At 41.7% G+C, this 16573-nt stretch overlaps 1 protein-coding gene across 11 annotated transcripts in view; it reads right to left on the bottom strand.

Moving 5' to 3' along the window:
- The window catches only part of TAF3 (TATA-box binding protein associated factor 3), a 122718-nt gene that overhangs the window by 47291 nt on the left and 58854 nt on the right, over nucleotides 1–16573 (bottom strand). For 2 of the 11 annotated variants that reach the window (XM_086334820.1, XM_086334821.1), the window contains exon 1: nucleotides 9962–10127. The exons of 3 other annotated variants lie outside the window; for them this stretch is intronic. In XM_086334820.1, the coding sequence (XP_086190946.1) occupies nucleotides 9962–10007 (46 nt within the window). In that variant the 5' untranslated portion in view covers nucleotides 10008–10127. 6 more of the 11 variants (XM_086334827.1, XM_086334822.1, XM_086334826.1 and 3 more) reach the window with 6 other exon arrangements.

The raw sequence follows: 16573 nt of genomic DNA, 5'->3' as shown, positions 1-16573 counted from the left end.
AATAGAACACTATAGAACTTAATAAAAATGTCAACCTGCCACCTTTTGAAATATAACTGAAGAGGAGTCATACGACACAACCCCATTTGTGAGGAAACTGACCTCACTACAAATGTTTCCGACTCCTTGAAGCTATACTCAATGTGACACTTTTGGGGGAAGTGACAAGATGTAACTGAAATGGACCTATTAAAAACAAAAAAATGTTCTAAAGTTAAATGTTATTTAAGAAAGCAGGAACACAGAGCCACGTTCCTCATATACTGTTGTCTTTCTTCTTCACTGCTTACAAACACGTTCACAATCCTTCTCAATCACGAAACACCCAAGATCTCAAAAACTCAGACAATAGGCATTTCCCAGCCCCAAGAAATTCAGTCGAGCAGGGAAGACACACAAGAAAATGAGAGCTCAGCTAGGGAACCATCAGAGTACAGAAGAGGGTGCCCAGTCCTTCATCAAATCGCTCCAAAAAAGGAGTTTTTCCCTGATTATTCCAGTTCACCACTTATTTACTCTTCAACTCTTTCCTAAGTGCCCCAACCATTTGCCTGAAATGCCCTTCGCTGGTTCCTTGTAACTTCCTCACCTCTCACTACAAAGACTCCTCTCCCTGCCCGCTCTAGATGAGTAAAGGCTGATCACGCTTCCTTTTTTCTGAAATTCTCTTTTGTTATATTCAGTTCAACTTCAGTTTAACAAATACTAATTTATATCTGGCAGCCTCTTTGAGAAGGTGGGGACTATCTAGTAATCTCTCTGTATCTTGTACCTCGAACTGCCCGTGAAGGTTTGTTAACAAAGGAAATAAGTATCCAGTGTTAGACATGTTGCCTGAAGGTCTAGGATCAGTTGGCAAAATTAAACTGCAGGATGTACAATGTTGTCATCATCTAAGATTTGAAAACATGAGCTCTTAATCTTCCATTTTGAAGACTTCAAGTTATAATTACCATCTTATGTTTTAGAACCACTATGATAATTCATGTTCTGTTTATTTATAAAGTCTTCTTCTAATTAGAAATGTGGAATAACTGAGGGTGTGCTCTGATGGTCTATGAGAACTTAGCTTGGGAGCTGAAATTCCCTGGACCCAAGTCCACAGTGAATCACAGTTTCAAGTATCCACGGAAGGTCTCTCCCAGGGTGAGAAAGGGGACTCTGTCGTAAATGAACTTTACAGTCAACAGAAACATAAACAGCATAGTGATTAAGAACAGAATTCTTAGGGAACGAGGCCCAAGTCTGCCACGGATTAGCAGCAGCACCTGACTTCTTCATGCTCTGGTTCATCATCAGTAAAATGGGAATGATAATAAAACCAACTATGAGTTGCTGTGAGAAGCCAAATAAATGAGACAATGCATGATACATAATAAATGCTTGATACATTTTAACTTACATGAGTTACTAGGTGAATTAATCAAGCATAACACCTAAATTTAAAAAAAAAAAGAAAAAGAAGAAAACCAAAAACCACCAGAAGAGCCAGGCGATGCTACTGTTAATATGAGCTGGTGATGGACACATCAGGTTCTCCATGTTATTAATGTATCTGTAGTGCTACCACGGGTTTGGTGGAGACAGTTCTGGAAACAGAAATTTGTGGGATTTCTAAAGATAAAGATCTCATTCCCCGGTAGAGATATTAACATATTACACGTGCTACAAAAATACAACCCCCCTATTTTCCTATGCTAATTGTACAGTATTAAGAAAACGGATATCAGCATTATGCACACTTATAGTATTACTAACTATAAAATTAACTGTTCAAACTTACTTTTCTAGATGAACTTTGTTTCTTAGGGGATACGTGACCTTCACAACCCATTCACTGATAGTCAAGAATCAGTTACACATAATCCAAGTAGGTACATATTTGCCCATTTTTTCCTTGTCTACCTACTGACTCCTACCTAAAAATCTTGCCTATGTAACTGTTAGCCTTTTAGGATTTCTCTTCAGCTGTATCCTTTACATTTACACAGAAATTTAATTTCTTACTTGGGTTTATCATGCTGGGTGATATTTTTACATTGGGTTTATTTTTCCCTTTTCTTGTCATTTTTTTAATTGCATCTTATTATTTTAGACCACTATGAAATTAAGCCCAACTCTTAAATGAATATAAACAGGATTCTATACTCTTATGTATTGGTAATGTATTGTTTAAATAATATAGGCTTACTATTTCAGAAAAGTAGAAAACACAGATAAGCAAGGTGGAACATCAAAACAAAACAAAGCAAAACAAAATGCCACACATAATCCTGAATCCCAGAGGAACCACTTCCTCGTGCTCGTCTGAATTCACAGGCATCCTGAACTGGAAAGGACTGAACTGATAACAGTAATAGAGACTGTGGAAGAATGTGATCAAAAATAGAGAAGAAATTTACATTTCTCAATTAATGAAAATGAAGAGATTCTTGTAGTTCTAGTTATAGAAAGACCTGTCTCAATATAAAACATTTTCCAATCAATAAGAGATTGTGGAAGAACGTGGTCAAAAACAGAGAAAAAAATTTACATCTCTCAATTAATGAAAATGAAGACATTTTTGTAGTTCTAGTTACAGGAAGACCTATCTTGGTATAAAACATCTTCTAATGTTTAGAAATTAATTCCTTCTGAGTGGAATAAAGTGCAGAAAGAGAAAAATCTGAAAGGCAACCCCCCGCCTCCAAAAGCCTCCCTTAACTATGCACTGCAGAACAAATGTAGTTTTATTACATTAAATTCAAGTTTATGAGAATTTTGCTTATGGTTACTAAAGGCTGCTTATGATAACACTGCAAACAGTGCAAACAAATGGGAAACTCTAAAAAAAACAATTCTCCTTTGGAGATGAAAATTTTATCATAAGCACACGCCTTCAATTACATGGTGTAACCTATTTTATAATATGCCTACTTCTCTAGAGGTCAAGCGTCCAAAAAAAAAAGAAAGAAAGAAAAATCCTGATTTTCTAGATTTTCCAGACAGTTCTCTGAACCTGAAAACAAAAGCTACTAAATGATGACTACCTGCCCAAAAGATCATTTGCATTTCCTGATAAGAGAAAGGGAGCCAGTCTTGAGCTATTACTCAGATAACTGTGGGTAGGCAGATCTACAAAAGCCATTAGAATATTAGTTTTTATCTGTTCTAAGTCGCAGTTATTAACACAAAGGCAGTCCCACAAGCTTTGCTTGCCCACATAAGAATTACACCAATTATTATTCATAATGACATCCTTGAGTCAGCAGGTGAAGTATGTTTGGATGGAGTACTCCAGTATTAATTAATACAATGCATAATACAATTTGGAAATATCCATGATGCATTCAAATGGCATTTCTGACACAAAAGTAAAATTTCATGGAAAATCCATTTATGGACGCCCCCCCATACCTAAGATTCAGGTCAAGGGTAATTCTGTTGTGTATAACTGTTTTAATTAGCTCATTTGATAGCTACTGAGTGCTTCCAGTACCCTGGGTGGGCACTGTCCTAGGCGCTGGGGACCTGTGAAGAAGTCAAGGACCACGTGGAGTCTTGACTGGCCAGGGACCCAAGGGGTCACACACATGAGGAAATGTGAACTTCTCTGTTCAACTGTGAGAGCAGAACACAATTCCTCCAAAGATCAATAAAGAACTACAATTCTCGGCAATTAATTATACATTTAAGAAGTTAAAATGAATCAACATAAGAGGTGCTTTACCCCAAGGTTCACAGGAAGCTTGCTAGGTTGCCAATATTAGTTCACACCTCAGTGGTCTCCTCGGGGGTACAACTGGGTGCCCTATGCATTCAAACAAATTAATTTTGAAAAAACTATTTATCTAGTTTGAGTGAAACAGTAGTAAGATAAGCAGCAGGGAACTAAATCGACATGATTACTCAAAAAGCAGACTCTTTAGCAAGCTATGATTTCTCAACAGCCTACCTTTTCGGTGAGATTTGGACATACTCGTGTCCTTTGATAGGATGAAACTAACGAGACAACTAGAAAACTAGGATTTCTCCTCAAAGTTTTAATTCTGATTTCCTTCCTCTTCACCCTTTGCCCCTCCAAAAGCATAGACAGTTTCACTGGGGTACAAGGTTATGGGTGTTTTTCTTTTATACCTTCCAATCTTTCTTTAATGCTGTGCGTATTTAAAAATAAAAAAATAACCTGAATAGATTTTTAAAGAATACTTCATCGCTTACAGGGTCACCACCAAGAGAGCACACTCTTCACTTCTACCAAAACAAATGACTTTGGTGTTGAAAAAGGTTAAAGAGAAAGGAAGTGGACATAGTCCCATGAAGCTGCGTGAATGACCCACAAGCTTGACTTCTATGTTTGTTATGGTTTGACAGGCAGGTCACTGGGCTTAACGACCGAGGCTGGAAGGGAACTTCAAATTCCTGAATGATAAACGAAGCACAGACACGAAGGCAGACCAGTTTCCTGACAGGACAAAGTGCTTAAGACTGCTTGGATGTACTTTAAAATCAGAACATGCTAGCACAAAAGTGTCACTTTCTTCAGTGTTTTTATACCAAATATTTTCTCATCAAGTCAGCACAAAATGAAACAAACTTCATGTACAAGAAAACCAGCTTTGGCTTCTCCATCCCTCCTCACCTCTCAAACACCCTGGCACGAAGTACAAAATAGTAATTAATAAACACTAAGCATGAGCTACTCAAACTTCCTCACACTGACAGAGAAAGGAATTTTTAAAATAAAATTATAGCTAAATATTGTGAACTGCATAGTTCAACTGTCCTAGTTTTAATGCTTCTATCAAACTTCATAAACTTCCAGTATGGCATATACTTTATACCTTGGAGTGGTCCTTTATTTTTAAAATGAAAATAAACAGTTTGTTATTACATCACATCAAATGTCAACTTTATATAGATTTCTCGTTTGAGATATCTAACCTTGGCTTTTGTATAAAGAACCAATCACATGTGCAAAAATTTAATTCTCCTCCCAGTTATTCAAATACAATGAACTATCAACTATAGTAGTATTTGTAGAGTGAATCCAAAAAACTGGGTAAGAGGGTCCACATTTTATTTATATTTAAAGTAGGAAGGTACTCCTTAAAAATATGTACTATCATGCATCAACTACTGCATTTAATTCAGGATGAACATTAAGTCAACAGGGACTAAAGTGACAACTAGAGGTGGAAAAGACAAGATTTGTTTTTACTACAGAAAACACAGTAATACTAACTCCAAAAATAAGAAGTCAGAAGAAAATAATGAATGAAGCTCATTCAGACCGCTTTAAACATAAAGATGTGGTAAACACGAGAAAAATTAAAATTAGTTTTCATGCAAGTAATATTACAGATTACAGTAATAAACAAAGCCCTCCTCCAAAGTACACAGGAGTCCGTTTTCATGACATACACACTCAGAACCCATGACAAAGAGGTTAATAAACAGACACATAAACCATATATTATTACTTAAGATGTGACACAAAGCAATTTTCAATTACATCTGATACTCTGCTCTTACAGACTCTTTATTTTGGTTCATACAGTGTGAATCAAGGATATAAAATGTCAGCCTTCAACCTGAACTGTTTTGCTGTTGGAGATTTCTGTCATAATCATAATAGGATTTAGACAAAGATGCTCATTTTAATGATTTGGGTTTACTCACATAGAAAGAAAAAACTTTTAATAAAGGTAGTATGAGGAAATAACTGTTGGATAGGCTGACGAGAAATCTTATATGGAAGATTTACACATATTAAAAGAACCTAATGTTACTAAGTGGTTTAAATGTATATGCTAGGAGATACAAGTTTCCTAATAAACCTATTATTTATGACAGAACAAGACACTGTTCCAATTAGGAATTTTAATCTGCTTTTGTTTTCTCTAAAGTGATATATGGCTGAGATAAAATGAACTGGTTTCTTAATGTTTCAAGGAGTAGTAGTATTATTCTAGAATACTGATTTAAAATAGAACTTTTCTTATGTACCAGTATACAAAACTGGCAGTTGTTCGGTCACTAGGTCGTGTCCGACTCTGCGACCCCATGGACTGAAGCACACCAGCCTTCCCTATCCTTCACTATGGACAGTAAGTAATCAAAATATACACTCAAACAGGAATAACTAAGTAATAAACCATGATCAGGGGATTGCTAGTCATCTGCTTTAAAAAGCGATTATTTAAGGGAGGATGGAGAACAAGCGCTTTGAATCAACAAGTCTTACTTGCCTGGCACAGTCATTACCTCAGTTATGTTGTACTTTTATCCAAAAAGTACTTGACATAAAAACACCAAGCCGGCTATGACTAATCACTACACTGTCATTTATAATGTCTTGGCAATTTGCATATTATATTATTTTAAATTGGACACTGAGGCATCTGTTTGCTATCTGGAGTACTACTTGATTATCATCTGCTGCTGCTGCTGCTAAGTCACTTCAGTCGTGTCCAACTCTTCGCGACCCCATGGACTGCAGCCCACCAGGCTCCTCCATCCATGGGATTTTCCAGGCAAGAGTACTGGAGTGGGGTGCCACTGCCTTCTCCGTGATTATCATCTATGGTCTCCTAAAGAGGAGAGACGTCTGGAGAAATTAAGGGATGAGATTAAATAGGACAATTACCACACTTGAAAAATTGTACAAGTTTAAAACTCACAAATTGTCCTCACCTGATTCCAGAAAAAGCAGCAAATACATCCACCATATTGGGACCCCAATTCAAATCTAGTCCAAAACCATTCAACAATTAACATTAATTCAATGACAGTATATTTAATAAGCAGAACAAAAATTCAAGCAGGAATAAGTATCAATACTCAATTATAGCCTGGAGAAATCTGACAAGGTTCCAGGGACAAATATTCCTTGTAAAAATTTCTTTAAGTTTGAGTGAGGAGTTGAACTTACTAAAACAGATCACCATTTTTAAAGAGAAAAAAATAAAACACGTATGAACACAAATATATTTCAACATAGGCTTGACGAAAATTTGACTGTGATTTCCTGGGAGATGGAAAACTATACCTTATACAGTTCAGTACATCTATCACCTGGTATGAGATCTTTAAATGTTTCTTGAATTAAGAGAAGCATGGTCTTTGCTTAGCTCTGGCATTTCAGTTCTTGATCCATAGGATAATGTCCAAATTAGAAAATAAAAATCACTTGCAAAATAACAGAAAATGTCTCTGTCTTTTAAACTTCTAAAATATTCAACTAACAACTAACAATTCAACTAACAATTGTATTGGCCGTAGAGCTGAAAACTCAAGATGTTTTCATCTTGAAATGTAAACTTACAAAAAAAAAAAAAAAAGAACTAAGAAACTTTTACCTGAAATCTTCTTGGTAGTAAGTTTCCAAGCTTTGACGGCAAGCCACAGTAAAAAAAATTCTACATCTTCACACTTATACACACACATCTATGTATAAGTACAGCAAAAGTGTCATGAGACAATACTTGCCCTCACTCTGGGTGCAGAATTCCATAAAAAATTTTAATGCGTTTTCAACCCACTAAACTGACTTAACAATCATAAATGAGTCATGACCTGAAGCTGGAAAAACTGCTCAGTTCGTCTCAGAAAGGTTTTTTAAAAGGGGGTTGGTGTCTAAGGGAATTGATGTAGGTTTTAACTTTGAACAGAATATTTTGGATAAGTAACAGAATACTAAGTGGGAATTTTTAAAGCCAGTAGGGCAGTAACCTCAAGCGCAGTAGTCTGAATACTCTTAATTTTTAGCAACTAAGTACTGTGGAAAGGACAGAAAAACTACCTTATAAATAAAACTACACTTACTGTCCTGCTTCAATAAGGTATGTCTTTTATTAGTTTAGATTTCCAAGAGGAACAGTGTGCATTATTAACAAGACCAAGAAAGAATGAAGAAATGCAGAATGTCCAAGATAGCTTCTGACCTAAAAAAGAGCTCCTGAGAATTATCTGGGGATTCCAACTTGCCTCAAACAGAATACCACTAATATCCTCCAGATTGTCTGGCCCAAGCCCTTGCCATCTCAAGAAAATGTTTACATTACAGCTGGGTTCAAATGCAAGGTCAGTTAGCTTTAAGATTTGGGAAACCACCAAGAGCTTTTTAGCTACAGTATAAATCACTGCTAACAAAATTATTAAGTTTCCAATTGACAAAAACAGTTGTACTATGATTCAGTGCCACGATGTTTCCTTAAAATATATGGCAAAAAGATAAGCTTTATTTCAAAAATGTTTTACCTGCAAATCAAAAGGCTTTTCAGGTTGAGCCATATTATGTTAAAGAAGGACAACAATTAACTGTGATTTTTATCTCCCTTCTGCCTTCAAAAACACCAGTTTATGTCAAGTAAACAAGATAAGGCATTTATATTGTACAAATGCAGACTTGTTCTTTAGAAATTGTTTCTGTGAATAATACAGAGTAGACACCAGGAGATTATTTTCTATTTCATTATACGCTACACAAAAATCAATATGACTTTATTGGGGATAAGATGGCTAGGAATGCATTTTATCATTTATATCTCGGAACAAAACGGACAGCATGAAAACCTCAACATTGTAAACAGAGATTGGGATCATGCGATTCCCACAGCATGCATCTGGTGGGGGGCAAACCCAACAAATGACCCAAGTATTACATAGATACATGTGTGTGTGTGTGTGTGTGTGTATGAATATAAGCATATACATGATTTAAATATGTGTATATATTTAGGATAACGTTAATAAATGAACCAACCATCATCAAGTACAAGCAAGGACTAGCAATGCTTACAACGCCTTTCTCTGCACATGTAGGGGAAACGTCACGCAGCACTGCTCTAACTCCAAACCTCGCTGGGTTCTATGTGTGCATCCTCTCTAAATCTTAAGTACAGGCAAGCCTGGATGTATCCCCATTTTACAGGTGAAAACCCTGAGGCTGGGGAAGGCCCTATGACTTGCTCACGTGTACAATTAATCCAAGAAACAGCAGGTCGACGTACTCTGTGGGACAGAAGCAGGACCACTGAGTTCCTGGTGGGGCCGCCCCCCGGCCGCCACACTCAATACCGTCCACCTCGCTGGGGCCGGGCGCATAAGAGACAAACCCCATAAGGAGCCCGTCATCATAAAGCAAGACAATCGGCTCCCCAGCTCCGGATGGAAGCACGGCTTACACCTCACAGGACACCCCTGTTATCTCAGCCTCCTTTCACCTCTGAAGCCGAGCCTCCCCGGATGTCCATCCATCGTCACCTGGCTGCTCGCTCCCGTGCGGCTCTCCGGCCCCATCTGCCCCGATTCTGCTCCGGACTCACACCCGGTCACAAGTAGAGTCCCCTGTGGGACCAGGGTCTTCTGCCAAGGCTTCCCCGAGCTTTCTGTGGAATCTCAGGGGACACCGCGCCCATGATGGCCATTTCAACTGGTGCCGTCTTCTCTCCCTGGACCGCATGCCAGATGTCCCCGGTGAGCTGGGTCCCTTCTCCTCATCTTGCTTCCCCACCATCCTCCCCCTCTGCCACGCTCCCCGCAGAGCAACATCACCAGGCAGCATCATGACCGCTTTCTAGAGTGCTCATCTCCAGCCCAAGGAGTTAGGCCTCCTCATTTTGGGGAGATTCTCATCCCCGCTTTATTATCTCCACCTCTATTCAAGTGACCCAAGCAACACCCATGTAATGGTTTCAACGGCTGAACGACAAGAGCGGCACCCCGTGCGCCCCATCCTGGTGGGCTGTTACCTGACTGTGTGGAGCCTCGTCTGTACCCCGACTGTAACCCGAGGATGATGGCGGAGTCTGACCCGCTAGTGATTCACTAGTAACCCCCACCAACACTCTCCATCCCTGCTTCCCAGGCCAGCCTCCTCAGACCACACCTGAGGCTCTTGACTCCCCCGCTCCCGCTGCCATCATCACACTCACCTGACCAAACCCCGTCCCTGCTTACTTCCCAGGTCCTCACTCACCCCCAGCCTCTAACCAGCCGGCTCCATCTGGACTATCTCTGGACATGGACCCGTTTGTGGCAAATGGGCCCCAGCACTGCCTGGCCTTGCTACACTCCTCCAGCTCTCCCTCTCTCCCATCCGCCTTGGAGAGCGCACCGTGCCTTCACCTGCGTCTTCACACTGCCCTATCTCCCTTCTCCCTCCCTGGTTCTCACTGCCTCTCACTCTGCTGTGTCGCCAGGGGAGCAACCAGCACCTCCTCTTCCCCAGCCAGCTGGTTTGCTCCAAGACTCTGCTCCTCCACTTACGCTCCCTTGCCACCACCAACTGACTTCTCTCCAGCAGATCTTTCCTAGGAGCAAACACTATGCCATCTCCAATCGGAAACACAAAATAAAACTAACATTAGGACCTTCCTTGGGCCTGCCCCCTCCCATGTGTCTGCTGTCCTGTCTACACCCTTTGAAACCCCACTGCTGGCCTTCTCTACTACTCACCTCCCATCTGCTCTTCAAGCTCCTCCAATCAGACTTTCATCCCCACCCCTCCCCACAAACCACTCTAGTCAAGGCCAACAATGGCCTCTGTTCTGCCAAATCCAGTGATCCACTTTCAGTTTTCATCTTAGGTAATTTCTCAGAAGTATTTCCTTTCCAAATGCCTTTTTCCTTATTGGCGTCCGAGTCTTCTCCTCACACCCGCACCCAGTCCATGAGCCGGCCACTTCACCACCTCAACTGCTTCTCCCGCTGCCTGCTAACAGCCTCCTAATCTGACCCCACCTGCTAGTCTCCTAACAGCAGCCAGAGTGATCTCACCAAAGCACAAATGAGATGATGCCCCTCCCTTGATCAAAACTGCCTTTAGATTAGAAGAGATCCAGACACCTCCATGGGGCTTCCCCAGTGGCTCAGCGGTAGAGAATTCACCTGCAGTGCAGGAGTTGCAGGAGACTCGGGTTTGATCCTGGGTCAGGAAGACGCTCTGCAGGAAGGCATGGCAACCCACTCCTGTATTCTTGTCTGGAGAATCCCATGGACAGAGGAGCCTGGCGGGCTACAGTCCATGAGGTCACAAAGAGTCAGACAGGACTGAGCAACTGAGCACACACACAAAGCATACGAAGGAACTAGACTTCAAGGCTCCTATTCTCAATATTTCTGTATAATAATATATGTCAATGTATTTGGAATATATGCAGTTACATTTTGAGTTTTACCAGAAAACTGTCTCATGTAGGGAAAATTGTATTAGAAGACAACAAATGTAAATCATATAACTATGCTACTCAGTGAGCTTCCCAGGTGGCTCAGTGGTGAAGAATCCACCTGTCCCTGCAACTAGACTCCGGAGATGAGGTTTTGATCCCCGCGTCAGGTAGTTCCCTGGGAGGAGGAAATGGCGACTCACTCCAGTATTCTTGCTTGGAAAACCCCATGGACAGGAGTCTGGTGGGCAGTCCACGGGGCTGCAAAGAGTCAGATGCAACTCAGCACGTGGGTAAACCCTTCTAGATGGCGGCTTACCAGCCTCTCCACGCTCAGCTCCTACCACCCGCTCCAGGCCCTGCGCTGCCACAGGCTACCGCATTATTCTAGAAGGCATGAAGCCCGTCTCTTGTGAGGCCACAACAAGCACCCATGCTGCACCCTCTGCTTGAAATGTTATACCTAAATGCACACGCGGTGGGAGGGGGGACATCCACCGGGACTGTCTGCTCTGATGCCACCCTGACGGCTCCATTCAAAATGCCGCCTCTTCGGATTCCCCGTCCTCACCCTCTTTCCTTCCTTGCTTCATTCTTTTCACAGTACTTACTACTATCTGGTGGTGTTGAGTCCCTCAGTCGTGTCTGATGGACTGTAGCCTGCCAGGCTACAGTCGTAAAGCACTGTAATACCTAATGTTATACCTAAATGCACACGCAGTGGGAGGGGGGACATCCACCGGGACTGTCTGCTCTGATGCCACCCTGACGGCTCCATTCAAAATGCCACCTCTTTGGATTCCCCGTCCTCACCCTCTTTCCTTCCTTGCTTCATTCTCTGCTGGTGTTGAGTCCCTCAGTCGTGTCCCATGAACTGTAGCCTGCCAGGCTCCTCTGTCCATGAGATTTCCCAGGCAAGAATACTGGCGCAGGTTGCCATTTTCTTTCTCCATACTACTATCTGAAATTCTGTCAAATATCTCTTTAGTTACTTTAGTATAGTCCATCTCACCAACTAAAATGCCGGCAGAACTAGTGCATGAACCTGGTATGCTTTGTTCGCTGATGCACTTCTCTGTGAGTGGAGCACACAGTGGGGACGCAGTGAGTATCTGCTGAGTCAGTGCACTTGGTCAGCAGTCAGGGGGCTGAGAGCCCAGGCTCCTATCATTCGGAAGCCTAAGAGTTTCCTAGGATACAATATACTGCCTGTATTTCTCAAGAAAATTAGACAAACAAGTATAAACCCAATTCACTTACTTTTTGTCATTCAACTTACTTCAGAACTATGTATTATGTTTTAAGATACAGGATATGTCTCAAATAGTAAAGAAAATAGAAAGCAGGAGTTTTGAAAAACAGAAAACTATACACACTCGTGAGCTGGTTTAAAACTACAAAATACATGACAGTTTGAATGTATAAACACAAGAGTAAAACTGAATTTTTAAAAGATTCCTTTAACTGCAGTTAAACTTAGATTCACAAATTAAATTAGCATACTGTAAAATCTCACCTGATATGAAAGACATGCCTTTCACCAGCTCAGCTGGCTTACAGGTTACTTTAAATAGAAAATTATGTAACAGACATAGTGTTCATTATTAAAACAAACTACCTAAACTGAGATACATGTAGATATATCAACAGATATACTTAGATTTTCAGAATTAATCCAGTTCTCATATTCTTTAATTAATGTCTTCTTTTTATTGCATTTTATAGCTACAGTCCACGTATGAAACTGATGGGCTGAAGCTGAGTGATGGTTCCGTGAAGTTAATTAATTACACTATTCTACTTGAAACTTCCCATAACGAAAACCTTTTTAAAGTTTTTGAGTATTCCACACTTAGTTTCTGTGTGTATGCAACTGAAAAACATGGTCAAGATTGGAATATCTACTTTAATTATCTGAAGAAAAAGACATCATGGAATAATCCATCAACAGAGGAAACTTTAATAGCTGGGTGACCGAGAGCCAGGTTTCTATTCTGTGTGGTGCTTTAACAAGTACCTACTGGGGAGTGTCCAGACCAAACACTTCGGGGTTAAGTGAAAGGACTCCACTGGGACGATTTACGAACTAGTCACTCACTCTGACACAGCAGTACTCAGACACTCAACGAGACCGGGGCTTCAAAAGCTACGCCGCATTCCTAACTCAGGGTGACACAGAACTTTGGAAACCTAAAAAGTCGTCATCCTAAACCCTAACAGGAACTCACGGGAGGACAGTTCGAGCAACTGTGGCCTTTCCTGGCACGGGAGCTCAATGTGCTCTGATCTTCAGTCTTCAAGGAAAGAGCCAAAAAAAAGTTATGTGGTATGGAAAAAATTATCCAATTTAAACATGTTGGCAACAAAAGAAAAGAACATTTTTTAAACATACGTGTAAGTCCACCTAAACACATCTGTGGGATGAATGAAAATTATGCCCCACTTAAGAAAGTACGCATTATTCCTGGTTTGAACTTACAGATGGTATATTTTTAAAATTCTGACCTGGCTCATGATTCCACATAAAAACATATTTAAATTTGGGTCAGAATCCACCAAATTATTCCTAGCTCTTGGTTAGTAGTTAGGTTAATGTTCCTGAAAAGTCATTTTAACTTAATACTCAGAGTTATTATACTCAGAGACATGCTTAAAATTCACAAAGTATGGCAGTAATTTCAAAATTCCTGATATTTAGGAATTTTTATGCTGCAGTAGTTACTACTACCTATTTGTAGCACGTCATACTATGCAATATATATTTTGTATTAGATACATTCTGCCAAGTAAAGCAGAAAAAATTCAGTGGGTACAAACTAAATGCTCAGCATCAGGAGGAGATGAGGGCCCTGGGGGCTCAATGGAATGATTACCATCACAGAGTGCAATGGGCACAGGCTCTAGTGTCCTAAAGGTACTGTGACTTAGTCACTCAGTCGTGTCCGACTCTCGTGACCCCATGGACTGTAGCCCGCCAGGCTCCTTCGTCCATGGGACTGCCCAGGCAAGAACACTGGAGTGAGTTGCCATTTCCTTCTTCAGGGGATCTTTCTGATTCAAGGATCAAACCCGGTCTCCTGCGTTGGCAGGTGGATTCTTTACCACTGAGCCACCAGGGAAGCCCAGTGTCATAAAGACCTGGCTTCAAATCCTGCCTCTGCCGATTCCCAGTTGATTCCTCTTCTCAAATGAGGACATCCTCGCCTGCTTTGCAGTGGTAATTCTCTTTACTGTTAAGAGAATTAAATGTGACCCAATAAAGCACCTGGCATATGCTAGAGTATTAAATCACACTAGTTTCCTTTTGCCCTAAATTTGCAGTCATCAACCACAAATATTTCTAAAATTTAATTCATCACCCTTTCTATATAACTGGACTGTCATCCCATCTCATTTCCCATAATTTTAATCATTTTTAAATTTCATTTGTTAGCCAATGCAGCAGTTTATCCAATGACACAGAACACTGAAGGCCAGGGAAGCTCCTGGTGGAACCAGAGCTTTTCACTTACCATCTGCAGCTGTTCATTTGTGGCTCCAAGGGGTGGGAAGTAATGGGGGGACCAAGTCCTGAAAGTGGGACACAGTTCAACCCACAGGCTTTTTGTAAGCTACCTTCAACTCCTGAGTAGGACCAGAAGTTCTCAAACCTCAGCATGTAATCAGAACACTTTTAAAAAGCACAGATCCTGGGCTCCCAAGAGATTCTGGTTCAGTAGGTCTGGAAGGAGGCCCTTGAACTTGAACTTCTAAAAAGCTCCAGGTGATGCTGCTACTGCTGGCAGGTGGACCAGGCTTTGTCTAGACCACCTGACATTCCAGACAACAGGCATCTGAGGAAGAGGGGAGGCCACAGCCATGGCTAAGCACTGACACATCTGCTCAGATTCAAGGCAAGTGACGTAAAAATGTAACCTCAAAGCACAGGCCTCAGCTGTGGTTCCCCAACCCCAGCACCAGTAGCACTGTGAACTTGTTAGAAACAAAAATTCTTGGGCCCGTCCCAGAGCCACTCACTCATAAACTCTGGGGTTAGCCCCCAGAAATCTGAGCTTTAATAGGTCTTCTAAGTGATTCTGACCTAAAGTGGAAGAACCCCGCTCTACTCAGTTCCCCATAACCACTTCCAACAGAATACCTCCAAGTTCATCCTGCTTACACTTCAGGTTTCCATGTCAGCGTTCGCAGAAGAAAGGGTCCTGTGATTTGAACAATGTTTGATATTCGCTTCTGTCTCATTCTGTGCTCCGTGACTCTGGAAGCACAGGGAGGCCTGGATGCTTCATGGCTATTTTCCTTTGGTAGCTCTTGGCAATGCAGAAGTAGAAAAGAAGGTCGACGTGAATTTGGGGATGAAGACAATGGTGGTGTACAGATGACATTTATCAAGTACTACTCTAAAAGACCTTTTCATTTATGAACCCATTTAATTTTCATGGCCACCCCGTGAAATAGCTATTGTGAGAATTTAGAGTATTGAAAGCTACCAACACTTAAAAACCAGGACATTTCTGGTTTCTGTTTTTAAAACTGAAAAATTTGGTGATGCAGGGCTTGCATTCCTGCCTGAGGATAATCAGCAAGGCTGAGCAGTGGCCGCCCGCTGTCTTTAACAGGAAAGGCACCCTGGGGTTCAAAGGTCCTGCCCCCCACCCACAGGCTCCTTCCCCAAGTTCTCAACTCCTGGTCCGGAAAGGCAGGAGTCTGTGGCACCTGCTTTGGGGAAAAAAGGTATATTGCTATGTAGAGGTGATTGGGATGGCGAAGCAAAGAGTGGAATTAAGGCTGGAAACAGGGAAAGGCTTTGACAGGGACTCACCTACACGTGCGGGCACAGGGCAAATTCCAGATGATGCTGGCTCACTGGCATTGCTAAGCCCCAACTATCTGCTGAGCCCTCGCCTTCTAGCAGCTCCTCCTCCAACTTTTGATTACAACAAAGCTCACTTCACCAGCTCCCTCCCTGCAATCTTTTCCAGCTTCAATCCAACCTCTGCTCTGCCTTCAGAGCGCTCTTTCTAAAACACAAATCTCATCATTTTGCCTTCTTGCCCAAAACCCTTCACGGCTCCACACTGTTACAACATCTGCTTTCACACTAAGACACGGAACCGTCTCTGTGATGAGACAGTGTACCGGGGAGATAAATGTATTAAAAGGATGCATGTGGAACAGCTCTAATTGTCCCTTACAACTTCATTCTCACCTTCCTCCCGGGCACCTGCAGTGGTCCAGCTGGAGATGCCACCTCGCAACCTCTGGGGAAGCCGGGTGGAGGGGAGGGCTGAGTGGTGTGAATGGCTGGGTGGTACCGTCAGGGTCACTGCCGAGTTAAAGCAGCCCCGCTGGACTCGGGGACACCCAGAGGGCAGTGACCCAGCTTCCCCTGCCTTGTGGACTGGGGCACTTCTTCTAGGAGATGA

The sequence above is a fragment of the Bos grunniens genome, chromosome 13 (genome assembly GCF_055505025.1).
Source record: "Bos grunniens cultivar Pamir isolate PY7600 chromosome 13, Bosgru_T2T1.0, whole genome shotgun sequence".
NCBI classification, from domain to species: domain Eukaryota; kingdom Metazoa; phylum Chordata; class Mammalia; order Artiodactyla; family Bovidae; genus Bos; species Bos grunniens.
The sequence above is the reverse complement of the archived record's forward strand: the minus strand, read 5'-3'. Positions and strand labels throughout refer to the sequence as shown.